General features: G+C 40.9%; 1 protein-coding gene across 1 annotated transcript in view; it reads right to left on the reverse strand.

Moving 5' to 3' along the window:
* Csmd1 (CUB and Sushi multiple domains 1) overlaps nt 1-15066 on the reverse strand; it is a 600818-nt gene that overhangs the window by 321935 nt on the left and 263817 nt on the right. Inside the window, exons 8-12 of the mRNA XM_036209300.1 lie at nt 10802-10984; nt 9837-10163; nt 8200-8394; nt 3899-4037; nt 845-1032 (exon numbers count right to left, since the gene is read on the reverse strand). Coding sequence (XP_036065193.1) covers nt 845-1032; nt 3899-4037; nt 8200-8394; nt 9837-10163; nt 10802-10984 — 1032 coding nt within the window. The remainder of the gene's footprint in view (nt 1-844; nt 1033-3898; nt 4038-8199; nt 8395-9836; nt 10164-10801; nt 10985-15066) is intronic.

Consider the following 15066-nt stretch of genomic DNA (forward strand, 5'->3'; position numbering starts at 1 on the left):
CCTTTGGGGCTGCAGCAAGCCAGGTCAGTCTCCCTCCTAGGTCTGTTTTCTGGTGAAGGCACTTTCAATGCGGGGGCTGCAGCAGCTTCCTTCTGTTTTGTTTTCGGTTATCTCTTGTTAAAAACACAGTTCTATAGGGAAGCCCCTCTCCCCATAGGTCCCCAAGTATATTCATATAAATATGGCTATAAAATGATACAGCTTCACTTTAGTACTTCAGAAGCTGAAACACGGAGCCAAACTGGAAAGAAAACTGAGGCTGGCCTGCTGAACGCACTGCATCCATCACGGCCTACCAACTGTTAACTGTTCTCAGCAATCACTTGGCATTCACTAAGCACAGCTGGGTTTTAATTCCTTCTCACCTCTGATCTAATGTTTGCCACCCTGGAAAACCCATTCACATGATCTCACAGACCAGGGTGTTCTGCACAGTACCCTGGCAACTGACCCCACTCAGCACTCAGGACACAGCTTCAGTAAAATGCTCTCTCTATATGTATGCATAATGTGTACTATATAATATATGAGGGTATAGGTGTGTATAATATAATAATATAATAAAATAGTACTATAATAGAATATATTAATTCATTTTGCACTAAAAATACAATTCATCATTTAATGATTATATCATTTTACTTTGTAATAGGCAATTGATACTTATTAAGGAGCCTAAAGCAACCTCTCACCCTCCAAAACATTCTATAGGAGATTTCTTGAAACTACTTGACAGTCAATTATTCATGGAATCAGCCCGTTTGTCTTCACACTTGAAGACACAGGTATGTCTATCACCTGAGATATAGTGTATTGCCCTGGGAGCTAGCCAGGAGCTACTTACTTTCATAGTGGATGAGGAAGCCAACACTAGCCCGGCTGCTGTCAGTGGTGAAGAGCAGGTACATGTAGTTGCCTGTGCTGATGAGGAACTGTGGTGCCTGGGTGCCATGGTACTCTCCAATCAGTGGGGATGAACTGGCTGGCCCGTCCCGTACTTCCAGAGTATCATAATTGACTTCTGTCTGGAACCTGAGGAAAGGCATGCAGGGTCACGTCAGCTTGCACACCTGTCCAACTGTGTCACTCCTAGTGAAAACTTCAAGTGAATGTGGTGATCGAAATATATACTATATATGTATATTTTGTATTGTTTGTGGGGAAAACACAGTACATTGTAAATGCTCTATCCTATCTAATTCTGTGTGTAAAACAGGCAATAAACAAGGTCATTATCTACCACTGAAGGAAAACTATTGTGAACTACCTAAGTTCCCTTAGATAAGTAGATGCTAAAGACAGATAAATGATGATGGACAGATGTTGTTAGATAGAAGATAAATGAAAAAATAGATTATATAATATATATTTATATACATTACATATAATAGATGCTGGTCATGTAATTTGACGATAGGTTATAGATAAACAGGTAGGTGACAGATGAAGAGGGACAGATGATGTGTAGATACAACATTCAGTAGTGAAACAATCATTGATTGTGAACTTTACACCATTCTTCCAATTCTGTTTAACATATTGTAGACGCCTTGAAATAGACATACAGAAGAGGAGTGCCCCCTTAGGGAGAGAGGGACCTCACAGCACACGGCATTTAAATATCCTTCCCAGAAACCACACTGTGCTTTTTTTATTCACACCAACTCTTGAGGGACCAACACTGAGAAAGCTGCTACTTCAGAAACTCAGTGATACCATAATGATTCGGGAAAGCCAAAAATGGCTTCCAGACAGATTTTTAACTCTGCTCGTACTTCCAGTGAACCCAGCCTGCAATTATATTTACATAAAGCTGAGGCATCCAGGTCCCCTCGGTGCAATGATGGCACCATTCTGGGCACTGAAATAATTTCCTAAACAGGTCCATCTTGTCCTCCAAAGCTAACTCAGATTCCAAATGCCTCTTTTGGCTCTGAGGGAGCGTCTCAGAATTTCATGCCTCTGACTCACTGCGTAACTGAGCCAAATGTGTCTCTGAAGCCATGCCACGATTCCCCTGCTGGGTTCAGATTATTGCTAGGAAAAGAAGCTAGACAAGGAGCTAGCTCAGTTTATTTGCACATCTCCATAACAGCAAAAAGATGCTGAACCTCATTTAACAAGACTGCCATGTCCATCATCAATGTGGATGTTCCTCTACAAAGGCACAGTAATGTTATGTTTTCCAAGCAAACTAGGCTACACTTTGCACTCTGTTCTTCTATACAGAGCAATGCAAATAATGTGTCTCAGATGGCTAGATCGGAACAGGATCTAAGGCTGGTGGACTCGGGCCTGGTGGAGCCAGCTTCGACTTTATTACTTTTAACACCTGTTCTAAAGGTGCTGTGATTTATCAAATATTTGAGTTCAAATTTCAGAAGTCTGCAGAACCATAGAATCTTACATTTGGATCTTGAATATTCATGGAAAAATTTGCACATTGTTTTTAGCTAGGGTAGTGAAGACTGATAAAAACACACATTAAAGACTGTAAACTCTCAATGCTTATCATGACTTGGCAGTCTGGAAGCTTTGCATGGCCAAACCATCTGTGGAGAATCCAAACCTTATTTGCACAGATCCACTATCAGCTCTTAACTGAGAACAAACTAAAACTGTGCTATGCAGTTCATCTTTGAAGAGCTAAGTTCTGACTGCATCTAGGCTGAATGTCTAAAATTTCCAGGAATATTAGCTACTCAAATAGAACTTACTCAGATATTATGCCAAATCAATACTGAAATAATCACACTATAGAAAATATGGCATGAATCTTCCTTTAAGCAACAGAAACTAGACAGACAATTGGGCCATGAAATTAACACTTTTACTAAGTGATATAAATCTGACCTGTTTCTGGGATCATGGGGAGTTTCATTCAGTTTTTCCCCAATTCCAGAAAGAATAAGAATCAGTAGGAAATCAAATTTCCTATATTGAACACTTCAGTTATTTTTTAATGATTAATGTTATTTAGGGATGGTCATTCACCAAAAGATACTGAGCATATTTTGTTGTTTGGAAGGATTATTTTACTAATAAGTAAGGCCATCCAACAGAGGTATGGATAATCAAAAATTAAATATCTAGTAGTGATTGTTCCACTTCCTCTTTAAAAGTCCCTAGTCCTCATTTTTTGAATTGTTGGAAAACAAGGAAGAAAATGTCACACATCTCAAGACAACACATTAGGAATATTGCAACTCAGAGTACAGTCTTGTCACATCATTCAGAGATTGAACCTGTAGTGTTAACCAAAGGTGCTGCTTTATTCAAGTACAAGATTTTTGTACAACAAAAAAATAGTTTTCAGTCATAAAATTGATTTCAATGTTGAGAACAATGGCAGAGCACCTCATGCTAGAGATCAAACAGCATCCTCATTTTCACAGATTATTAAACATGTGTTCATATCACTAAGTCAGACTTTGTCCCAGTCACAGTGGCTCCCAGGCACTGGAGAGGCTCTTCATCTACTGCACTAACCCTGATGCTGGCTCTGCAAGCTTTGGCTGCCTTCAGGTGCTAGCAGCCTCCCCAGAACTGGAGAAGTTTTTTTCTGTGCTGTCATGGAGGGTGCAGAAGGTTCCAGCAGGGTGGGGAGCTGCTTCCAGGGAACACCACATAGCAAACAGATTTCTCCCAATTTCAGGTCCCAAATCCACACTCAGGGTAGGTCCTGGACAATGACCATCCAGTGTGCCTCCCCATCTGCAGCCCAGAGCTGAGATCACATTGTGCCCATGGGATAGCATGGGTGTGTCAGCCCCTGGCCCTTGGTCCATTATCTTCCTTGGGGCTTGAGAACGTTCATGCTTTAAGCTTTATTTACTTAACACAGGAAGTGTAGCTGTAACTCCAGGTGCCAGAGCAGTGGGAAAGGGTTTGATCTCACCTGTCAAATGTTATTTTGATGGAATGTCCTGGCTTTGCTTCAATGATCCATTCACAATTTAAAGAATCTTTGTAATATCCTGGCCATCCTGGAGGTAAGATGACCCCACTAGAAGCTGTCAGGTGCCCGCCACATGGAGCTGGAAGAGGAGACATAAATCTGTCAAGAAAAAAATCAAGTCTAGGAAAGCACACCACAGCAGCCTAGCACTAGAGGTAGGAACTGTGTAGTCAGTCATTCATGGAATCAATGTTTACATCAAACCAAACTCATTCTTCAGGAAACCTCATCGGATGAAGCCAACAGGTATATTCCACCTTATTTCTGGACTTTATCATGAGATTCAGCAAGGTTTTCCTACTATAATACTCCAGATATATGTGAGATATTTGTGTTAAGTAGATGTACAGGGAAATCACCTGCACCCTGCACAGGTGTGTGCAACCATTTATCCACTTCTCACACAAGTATCTGCTTATTTACTTTTGATCATCTCAAGTCTGAATTTGAATGTCCTGAGATGGTGAGCTACTATGCCAATTCATGTCAGCGTGTGCACTCATTGTATTAATTACTCACAGATGACATCTAGTTATTACAAAACACAACCAGTGCTGTCAATCAAATTCATTAAGCAAAGTGCTGCTCCTTTTGAGCAAAATGACCTGTTACTACAGAGAAAAGGGCATTTGAAAAAAATACACATTAAGATTAGAAATCTTTATGGCCTAAAAGAGTGCTTCAATGATACTTTAATATCAAATTTTAGATAATACTTTAATATTCAGTACAATAATATCTTGGGTAATTTATTTACAATCCCACTTTTTGTTTAGGTCTTTATTAATATTTTACGATTTTGCTGGAAAAGCCATCGATTTCATAAGGACTTTAAACTTTATTATTTAGCTTTATTTTTAACTTTATTGTCCTAGAGTTCGTGTTTTTTGTGGACAGTTATTTTCCCCAGAAAATATTTCACAAATATCACTGTGCCACAGAGAAGGATACAGAGGAGAGGCTGAACTAATATAGAGAGATCTGCTTAGCTAGAAGCTACATAGTTTACAACAGTGATAGTCTTGGCATCCAGGAATGTGCCAGAATGGTTAGAGACTCCATCTGCCTGAGGTTGTATTGTCACTACAGTAACACTTGTCTCTTGTGAACGTGTCACTATTACATCTCCTTCACTAGTGTTTTCCTTGGAACTGCTGGGGCTTCTCCATTGGTGACCCCAACAAGGGACTGCACTTACCTTGAATTACTTTTTAATGTTGGCTATTATTAGCATAAACCTCTCATTGTTTTTTTTCTTTCTTTTGAATTATTAGTCAGTTTCTAGATTGTTATCTTTTTTGTCCTTCTTTGGATGCCCCAAAATATTACAGTTTGAGCATGGACTTAGGTGTGCTGCCTCAAATCTGGGTGTGCTCTGTCACATCTGGGTGTGCTTTCTCACATCTAAATGTGTTTCCTCAAATCTTGGCATAGCCTTCCCATTTGGATATGCTCCCTCACATCTAGGTGTGCTTTCTGCATGTATTTTCTTACATTCAGGTATTCTTCACTTCTTAATGTACAGCCTCACATCTGGGTGTATGGCCTCACATCTGTATATGTGCTTTGTATTCTTCCTGAGATTTCCATTGTGCATCGTTCTAGGTGGGCTGGGACTTGGGGTCTAAATTTCTCTTTCATTCACAATTAATTAAAGGGCACCTTTACATTTTTACATATTTTCTTCTTATTATTATTCATGGCACTTTAATTCCAATATGGAAAGCCCTGTGGCTTACATTAATTTTATTTTGTTTATTTTTGTTTTGTAGCTAACAATGTGAGTTATTTAAAGAGTCAGTCCTTGAGAAATACAAGGAACAGGAGTGTTCTATGAGACCATGGGATTCGTTGTACTGAACTATTTTGTACGGGGCTTGACACTGCTTGCACAGAACATTCTGTAAGGGGCACAAGAGGATGCATATTCTGTAAGGCATGAGAGAGTCCACATCTTGTAAGGGGCATGGAATTCTTCTTATCCCTCTTAGGCAACTTGCTGTTCTTGCTCACTTCCTCCTGCCTTGCCTTTTCTTCCTTCCTGGTCTGCTTCCATCTGAATAAAGCTGTACTTTATTAGCTTTCAGCAGATGCATCAATTGGAGACTCTCTTCAGCTGTTATCAGAGTATCCACCTACCCTGCCAGAGGCTCATTTGCAGTCACTTCTTGGGTTTCCTTGAGTAGGGAATCTTCCAGCCTCTCTCACCTATCACCATTTCTCTCTCTAAGATTTGCTTTGTTAAACAAACTCAGCTAGAATGTGCCTTCCACTTCATGGGGTTAGGCCTGGCTCTTCCTAAAGGAGGAAGAGTCCTTCACCAACTTTTAATATAATTGACAGTTTCTCCTTTTCCCAGGCTTCTCATCCCTGCCTTGATCCGGCCCATTTACTCCCCTTGTCCTCTCAGGCAAATGCTCACCTAGCAGCTTACAATGTATTCCTACACAGTCTATTGCCCATGGAGGCACAAGGATAATTGTGGGCATACAAGAGCAGAGGCTAGAGCCTTGTTATCTTAAACATCCTTCTCAATAAATCATTCATGCTTCAAAGTCAACAGAAATGCTTGGCTGGAACAGTGTCTGCAAACAGGATTGCCCATGTCATCAAACCACAGTACATGCTATGGAGGACTAAAAACTGCTATGTCTCAACATTCTATAAAATGTGACATTCAAAAGTTACATGGTATGTGTTTGATAAATCAAAGTTCTTTTATTCTGGTGAATTTTGTTTTGAGTTCTGTTATTTAGTGTTGTTCATTTATACCTATAGGTCGTATCTGTAGCTCACCAAAGTGGTAGACAATTTATGGAAGCAACTAGAACACTGTTCTACATTTCACCACAGCCCCAAAAGGCAAAGACCAGGACCTAGTTAGACACATTCTGCCGTGGACTTCAGAAAAGGAGTAGATGAAGTTGGGAGGGAAAAGTGATAGGTGGTAGATAGAATTGTAGGGGAGGGAATAAGAAGTGGACTTGATAAAAATGTATTACATGCATAGATAAAATTCTCAATACTTTTTATTTATAAAGCAACAACTATGGAGGTGACACAAGCACAGGATAAGTCCACCCTGACTAGACACACCCTCAAAATATCAATGAACAACTATGGAGGCGGGACTAGGGCAGGATAAGTCCACCCTGACTAGACACACCCCTAAAATATCAATGAACAACTCTGGAGGTGGGACTAGGGCAGGACAAGGCCACTATGCTATTGGCTGCCATTCAGAGCTTAGTCTTCATACTGAGTCAAGTTCAGCTTAGACCTCCTGCAGGTCACAGGACTGGTGACAATATGCCATGCTTGTTTCTGCTTTGTAGAGTATAGGTGATGGATTTGGATAGGATAGTAATCCTCAATTTATATAACACTTTCTATTTACTTATTAAAAAGAAACACATATTAACATTAGAAAAACAGGAGAAATAGAGATCAAGGGGAAATATTTACTCATAATATTAATTAATAAACAGCTCTTAATACCTTTTAGCATTCTGTTAATTTAAGCTACTACTTATTCAAATGTTTCAGCCATGGTACATCATGACTCATTTGAATTATATGTTTGGGTGGTATTTTAAGGGGCACAGCTATATTTTAAATGGTTTTCTTAGCACCCATGGTTTTGTGACATCCATCCTTTCACCTGATAAGATTTCATTAATGTTATTTAGATCTTACAAAGTTTGCAGTGGTGGATGAGCCCTGGCATTTAGATACAACCTAATTACCTAAACAAACCTCATGGTTGAGCTTTTCCTGTTCTAAGTCTTTGCTCTGACAGTTGTACAAATGACATTCATTGGCAGCACCATTTATTGTTGATAGACTATTTGGTGGTATTGTTCTATTATTCTGAAAATACAGGTCATGGCTCAAAACACAAAAGGATTTGTAGGGCTCAGCATAAATTTACTCTGGGATGCTGTCATCAACTATTCTTGATGGCACAGCCAGGAGACACCAGGGTTTCCCCCACAGCCTTGCAAATAATCTACCTCATTACCACTTTTTAAACCTTCGATCATAATCTCATATTGATTTTGCTTTTGAATCTCCTCTCAGAGCTACCAGCCTGAGTAAAGCCTTGGTCTTAGATGTCCAGCTTATAGACACAGATGAAGGGAGTTCCACATTTGAACCACCTCTGTGAGTCTTTGTTAAGGAAGCCTGGGAAAGTGACAGTCTGTTTGCTATCCTTCCGAAGGGCTGAGTTACAGGCTCACCTTCACAGCGAGGGACAGTTGAGCTCCAGACCACATTCCCATCTTGCAGAATGCAGGTGATGGACTCAGAACCCTGGGTCTTCACAAAGCCATCATCACAATGAAAAGATACAGAGCTTCCCAGCAGAAACCTGTCTCCAAAACGCCGTCCATTCACAGGAATCCCAGGGTCGTGGCACTCATTCTGACCAAATGCTAAAGCATGAGAGAGAAAAGTCAATAAAATAAAGATGTTTAAATACTAATTACATGTCCTGGAAAAGGAAACATCATATTTATAAAACAACAATGTAACAAAATTTCATATCCATTATTCATAGATGGATGTATCAAGCCAATTGGATATCAGTGTAAGAGAGGAGAGGAAGAGGGAGATGTAAAGTGATGAAGCCCTGTGCCTATCATCTCCATGGCATGTTGCTAGTAGAACTGGAAGAACACAGCACAGGTGGAAAGTAGGGAGTTCAGGAGAACTCTGACCTGTTAGAGCTCTTCTCTTAGCCTAGCCATGTGATAAGAGGCAGAAATCTTATGATCTAGACCTGTCTATTTTGTTTAAAACATGAAAAATATTAAGCTTATATCCCACAGTTACTGTAACACTGATTAAAATAAATATGGATAAATTCTAAACAATGAATAGCTCAGCATTACCTCATACTTACTTTCATAATTTCAAATGTTTTACAAAAAACTGAAGCAAAGGGAAGTTAACTGCCAAATAAATATTTACAAAGTCTCTCCAGGCACCATTATTCTTATCCCTAGTGCTTGATATCTGATACACCAATGTGTTTCTATCACAATGTATTGTTCTGTAGAGCATGCATTTATAGGTAAATATATTGCTTGATGAATGGGAGGGTGGATGGATTGAAGGGCAATTAGATACAATGAATGATGCGTAAACAAACGGGTAAAAGTATATGGATAGATGGATAATGAAGGATGAATGGTTAATAAAGAATGAATGTATAGATGGATGAGTGTTGAAGGACCCATAGGTAATAAAGGATGTATGAAAGTATGGATATGAGAAGAGATAGATGGGTATGTGGATAGATAGATGAATGGATGTATAGTGGGTGGATGGAAGGATAGATGGATGGATAAATGAATGAATAAATAGATGGGTTAATGAATGTATGAATAATGAATAATGGATGGATGAGAAATGACAGATGGATAAATGAGTGGACAGATGAATCAATAAGAGGTGGCTGAAAGGACAGACAGATAATTGAGCATGGATAGATGGTTGCATGGGAAATGAGTAATAAATAGGCAGATGAATGGATTGATGGAGAGAGAGAAAGAAAAAGAGAGGGTGAAGGAGCAAAAGAAAGAAAGAGAGAGAGGGAGAGAGAGAGAGGGAGAGAGAGAGAGAAAGAGAGAGAGAGAGAGAGAGAGAGAGAAAGAGAGAGAGAGAGAGAGAGAGCTATGTGAAAGCTCCAACCTCTACTCTAGGTGTCTAAAGCACAGCCCACATAGAGCGATCCCTTTTTTGTGTATCAGGATAACATATAATTTTGCTACTTGGGACATTTCTTTATCGTCCTGAGGTATCAGCCTTGAACTCTTAGCTCATGTACAGGTGAACACTGGGGTGTGAAGAGGCGCTTGTGTGGCCCACTCACTGGTGTAGGTGATGTTGAACCCTCTGCCAGTTGTGGAGTGATCTGACTGAAACTCCAGGCGTACTATGTGTCCACTGCTGGCCAGCTGTGCAGGCACCTCATTGCCAGAGAAAGTCCCAAGGACCGTGATGTCAGAAATTCCATCATCTTTGACAGCAAGGAAGTCAAACTGAGGCTCCACGTCAAAATCATTGAAGATGAGGTGAATTCGGCTCCCGGGCTCAGATATAATCAACCAGACACAGTTCATGTTGTTGCCATATTCCTCAGGATAGTTTGGTGAGAGGATAATCCCAGAGGATGCCGTGAAGTTGAAGAAACACGAAACTGTGGGGCATGAAGATAATTTCATACAGTTTCACACAGACCTAAAGCTCTGCCATATGAACCTGACTACAGAGAACTTGGAATGACCATCCCACTGTTGGGGGCTCACAATAGTCCAACTACTCTGAGCTCTATGTGCTGAAAGAAAAATGTGTTCTCCTTCACAACTGTAAGAAAAATGTTCAATTCCATAGCATAGCTAGAACCCATAGATAACTGAGTATCAGTGTATCTAAAAACAATTCTATCGGCTCAGCTAAAAAAATGTTGTTGCTATGTTTATTTATAAATGAAACCAATTCCCTGTGGATGTGGTACTTAAATTGTGATGTCGGAAACAGTACAGTTGACTCTCTAACTGAATTTCAAATATCTACTGCCACCTGGCTCATACAACCAACTGATATTCAGGTGCTGCCTAAGGTGACCAAGTCCCTGTGAGTTCTTGATGGAGATAGTGGTAGATGTCTTATCCTTTCAAACAAAAGGCTCAGCTATTCTTAGCAGACAGGATCAAGACATGAGCTGTTGTTTGCAGGGTGAGGAAACAGGAAGCCCTGAGCTGCCACCAAGGCTATCTCTCTGGCACACTCCCCTTCCTCCATAACTGATGCCAGACCCCTATGGGTGGTACTCACATACGCAGCTCGGCTTGTTGCCCGACCACTGGTTGTTCTTCTGACAAGTGATCACTCTTTCTCCCACCAGCTCAAAAGCCGCCTGGCACTCAAAGGTGAGCGTGTCTCCATGCAGAAAGCTGCTTCCAGTCCGCTTCCCATAGGCTGGGATGCCAGGGTCCCCACAGCCTCCCTTCTCAATTTCTGAGGAGAGAGAAATAAACAAGCCACTGAATACTTCTTAAAGAACATGGTGGATGGACGACACAAATTCACAAAAAAAGAGCTGTTTCCTTTGGCATTTAAACATTGTTTGTATAAACAGTTTCAAGGAGATTCTCAATTCTTCTAGTGTTTTATTATAAAATCCAGGATAAAAGGGGCACATGGCTGTGCAGATGTGCCAGACAACACATGCCTCCTTCCAGCATGTCCAGCCTTCTATCTGTCATGCTCAGACTAAGACACAGCCATTAATTTACTTTTCATCTATGCTTCTAGCTATGATCAAGGCGAGTAAGATCATTCAAGACCACCAGGATATTTAAATCAGTCTAATCTATTTGAATATTCTTCCTCTTAAGTGAACAGTAAAACAACTACTGGTGCAGAGTGAACCTGCTTACAATCTTAGAAGGAAATATGCCTTTGGACCTCTTTCCTCAAAGCATCACTGTATGAACACGGCAGATCTATTCAGAGTTTACAGACATTATCTCAGAGGTTAACGATACAGAAGCTATCAGCTGAGGGGTAGTCTCCATTTATTAATTTGCAAAATAGTCTTGAGAGCCAACTGCTTATGAGCCCCTGCACTAAGGGTCAAGGGAAGTCTGCCTGTAAGCTCTTTGTGCTAAGGGTCAGGGCATATCTGCCTGTGAGTCACTTGTGCTAAGGGTCAGAGGATATCTGCCTGTCTCTCCTGCCAAAAATACAAAGGATCCTATCTAGAGGCAGGCCTGATGAGCTGCCCCCAGAAGAACCCATGTCTGACACACCCTCTGCAAATAGTTAACAAGGTCTAGCAACTACCAGTGAGGCAGATTCCAAGGAACTTCAACTACCACAATGTGAAGTTTTCCTTCTGTGGGGACTTGGTTAGTTCAGTTTGCATTGTTACCTTATGCAGAACCTTGCAACGGTGCCTCAAATTAGTGCCCCTGAGGACTGTGTCATACTCAGGAGGGAATCTTTGCTGCTTGATGAGATTATTTGAAGGAATCAAAAGAAAAGAAGAGGAACCTGGATGCACTGATTAACACAGCATCAAACCTCTGCTTCCAGAGATGAAGACGAACCTCTTTCTACAGATATGGTGTCAAACCTCTTTCCACACAGATAGAATCAAGCCTCCATCCAAATGGATTGTAACAGGCTGGAGACAGCTTTGATATGTTCTCTTGGAAATATAATTCACACTTGAATAAAAGATTCAAGTCCTTAGAGAAAACAAAAGCTAGGAGCATATCCTTCCCTGGAAACGTGATTACAGAGTGAAGAGCCATGGGCTAGTATGACTTCAGTGGTTTGCTGAGATGGCTCTCCTGTCTCCTGAAAATATCTGTGCCCAAGTCTCTTGTGGTCTCCATGATAATCTGTTGACATAATTTTTAATAATCACCTTTAGCTATGCTAAAAATTTTCCCCACTTTCAATTTTCACCTGATTTTTTTCTAAATGTTTTAAGCATTTATTTGGGAGCATCTTTGTATCTTTTCTATAAGATATTTCAGGCTTGACATTCTTCCTACTAAATTTTATTTTTCTTTAATACTTTACATTGTACCTATAAACAGTCACATAATAAAACACCAGTGGGTTTCGCTACTCCCTGAATGTAGGTGAGCATTTCTGAAAGCTGATATAACAGTTCTGAGACACAAATAAATCAAAACAGTGAACTGACAACTGAGTTTGTCCTTGCAGTTCCCATTTCTCCTGATCTTGGGTGGAATCTGGTGAGAGCAATACATTTGTAGAAATGAGATGGTGCCCTCAGACAGCATTCTAGAAAGCGTATAAGAGGAACCACAAAAACAGGTAGGTGAGGGGGACTGAGAAGGAAAACCTCTGAGAAATGCTATTCCAAGTTATGATAACCTCTGATAATTAGTAGATTAACAGGTTTTGAACTACAAAATACAATTCTACCCAAATAAACTTATACCCCCGATCCAACCAGGCCACAATTATTACTTTGATACAACACTGCTGGGCATGTGTAGCATCCATGTAAATCTGGTCACCAGTGGGAAGTATGACCACCCATCCTGCTGCACAGTCTCTGTACCTGCCTTGACCTCCTTACCTCTCAGCCTACATCAGGCAGATGAAAGACCATTTCGGTGACATCTGTCTCCACCTTGTATTCCTTATCATATGCTCTCCATTCAGCATGATCATACCAGGGCCTCGTTGGTTTAGAGGCATCCCTGTTCCTTCAAGTTGACCCTTTAGGAGTCTGCCAGCTGTCTCAAACCAGGCACCTGCAAGTGGCTACTTGCTGACCTGTGTGTATTGCTCATGTTTTCTGAGTCAGAATCTACCACTATGGACTGACTCTCCATTTGAAGGTCCTCATCCCAGCCAAAGGTGACAAGGGTTAGCTGGACATTACAGACCCTTCTTGCTCAAACATACCCCCTCTATTCTGTCTAAATGCCACTTGTCTTTGTATCTGAAGTCTACCCCCAAAGCCAGCATTGGCACCGATGATCCGATTGGCTGACTAGAACTTCAAGAAGATGGGTAATCTGAGTACCACAGCTGACAAACCCAAGTCCCCTCACACTGTCTTTCAAGCCCTCAGTAGCCACTTGTCACCCACCCCTGCATCTGACCTAACATCCTTGTGACTGTTAGCTAAATTTTTTGGCATGTATCCTTTTGCAAACCACAAACTTTTACCAACCGCAGAGCCAGGAGTACCATCACACAGCACCGAGAACCTCTGCCAGAGTCCCTGCTTTGCTGTAACTTGCCCACATTTATTGATTTGTTACTTTTAAAACATTCTGTGGTTATAAAAATTCAGCTAATGGCTTTTACAATGGTAAGTGATATACACAGAAACTGGATCATGTTCTACATCACTGTCACTCATATTTGGCTCAGAGTGAACTGGGGCAAGTGCTGTGTTTGGGCAATTCTGTATGCATGGCGTCCTTCTTCCTAAGAATGGAGATGTCTCAGAAGCTAGATGCACCTCCTTCTTCTCTCTCCATTCCTTTTTACTCCCCTCCATCCTTCCCATCCTCTATGGGGTTTGTAGACTGCTCTTTTTTAAAGGTCTCCAAAGGTTTTAGAACTAATCCAGCGGCATGCAGATACTCAGTGAAACTCATCACTGTGAACCTGTCCTTTCACACTACCGGGAGATACACTTTCAGAATGGCAGCAGAGCCACACCCTTTCTGTTTTGAGCACTCCTCTTGTCACCTGCCACTGTCTATGTATGAAGATCTCTGAGAAGCTTGGCCAGGCATAGCCATGGTCTTGCTTATGTGTGAGGTGCACTTTTACTCTAACAAGATTCTAGTCCTTGCAGAATGTTCTAGTCTATTACAAACATTTTTTTTAATTTCATTAATTTAAAATTTTATTATATTTATTCTATTTTTTATTATATTATATTTGTATATATGTAATGGGCAGATGGTGGTGAATGTAGGTGTAATGGATATGGAGGCCAGAAGAGGACATCTGGCCCCTTGGAACTATAATTGTAGGTGGTGGTGAGCCTCCTGCCATGAGTACTAGGAACCAAAGTCAGGCCTTCTACAAGCATAGCACATAGTGCAACACTAAGCCATCTCTCCAGCCTGTTGACAATCATTTTGCAGTAGTATTTGTTAAGGTTTCAGGGTATAGGATCTGAGCACATAGACCAGGCTCTGCCCTCAAGGTGCTTGTATTTAACACACCCAGCAGCCCGGTTAGTGGGGCAGGTGTGCGATCCAGAGGAGATGCCTGGCCTGGGAAGCTACCATGCTACAAGTTGGTTTCTCTAGCTGTCTTGTCTTCCCTTGTTCATGAGTGAAGTGTCCCTTATAGGGCCGTTCCACTTGCTTTCCTCATTAACTTCAACCATCTAGTCTTACACCAGGAGTTTCTGATTCTTTGTATTGAAAATGAAAACCTAAAGAGGAAAGGATTTTTTCAGATAAGCAAAATGCCCCTTTCATCTGACTGTGAGTTACTGAGAGGGAGCCAGTGGTGGAGAACCTATAAGATTGTTCTGGATGCTGAATCTTTCTGCTGTTGGTTAGGAGATTGAGAATGAGAGG

The sequence above is a fragment of the Onychomys torridus genome, chromosome 17, assembly GCF_903995425.1.
Source record: "Onychomys torridus chromosome 17, mOncTor1.1, whole genome shotgun sequence".
NCBI classification, from domain to species: domain Eukaryota; kingdom Metazoa; phylum Chordata; class Mammalia; order Rodentia; family Cricetidae; genus Onychomys; species Onychomys torridus.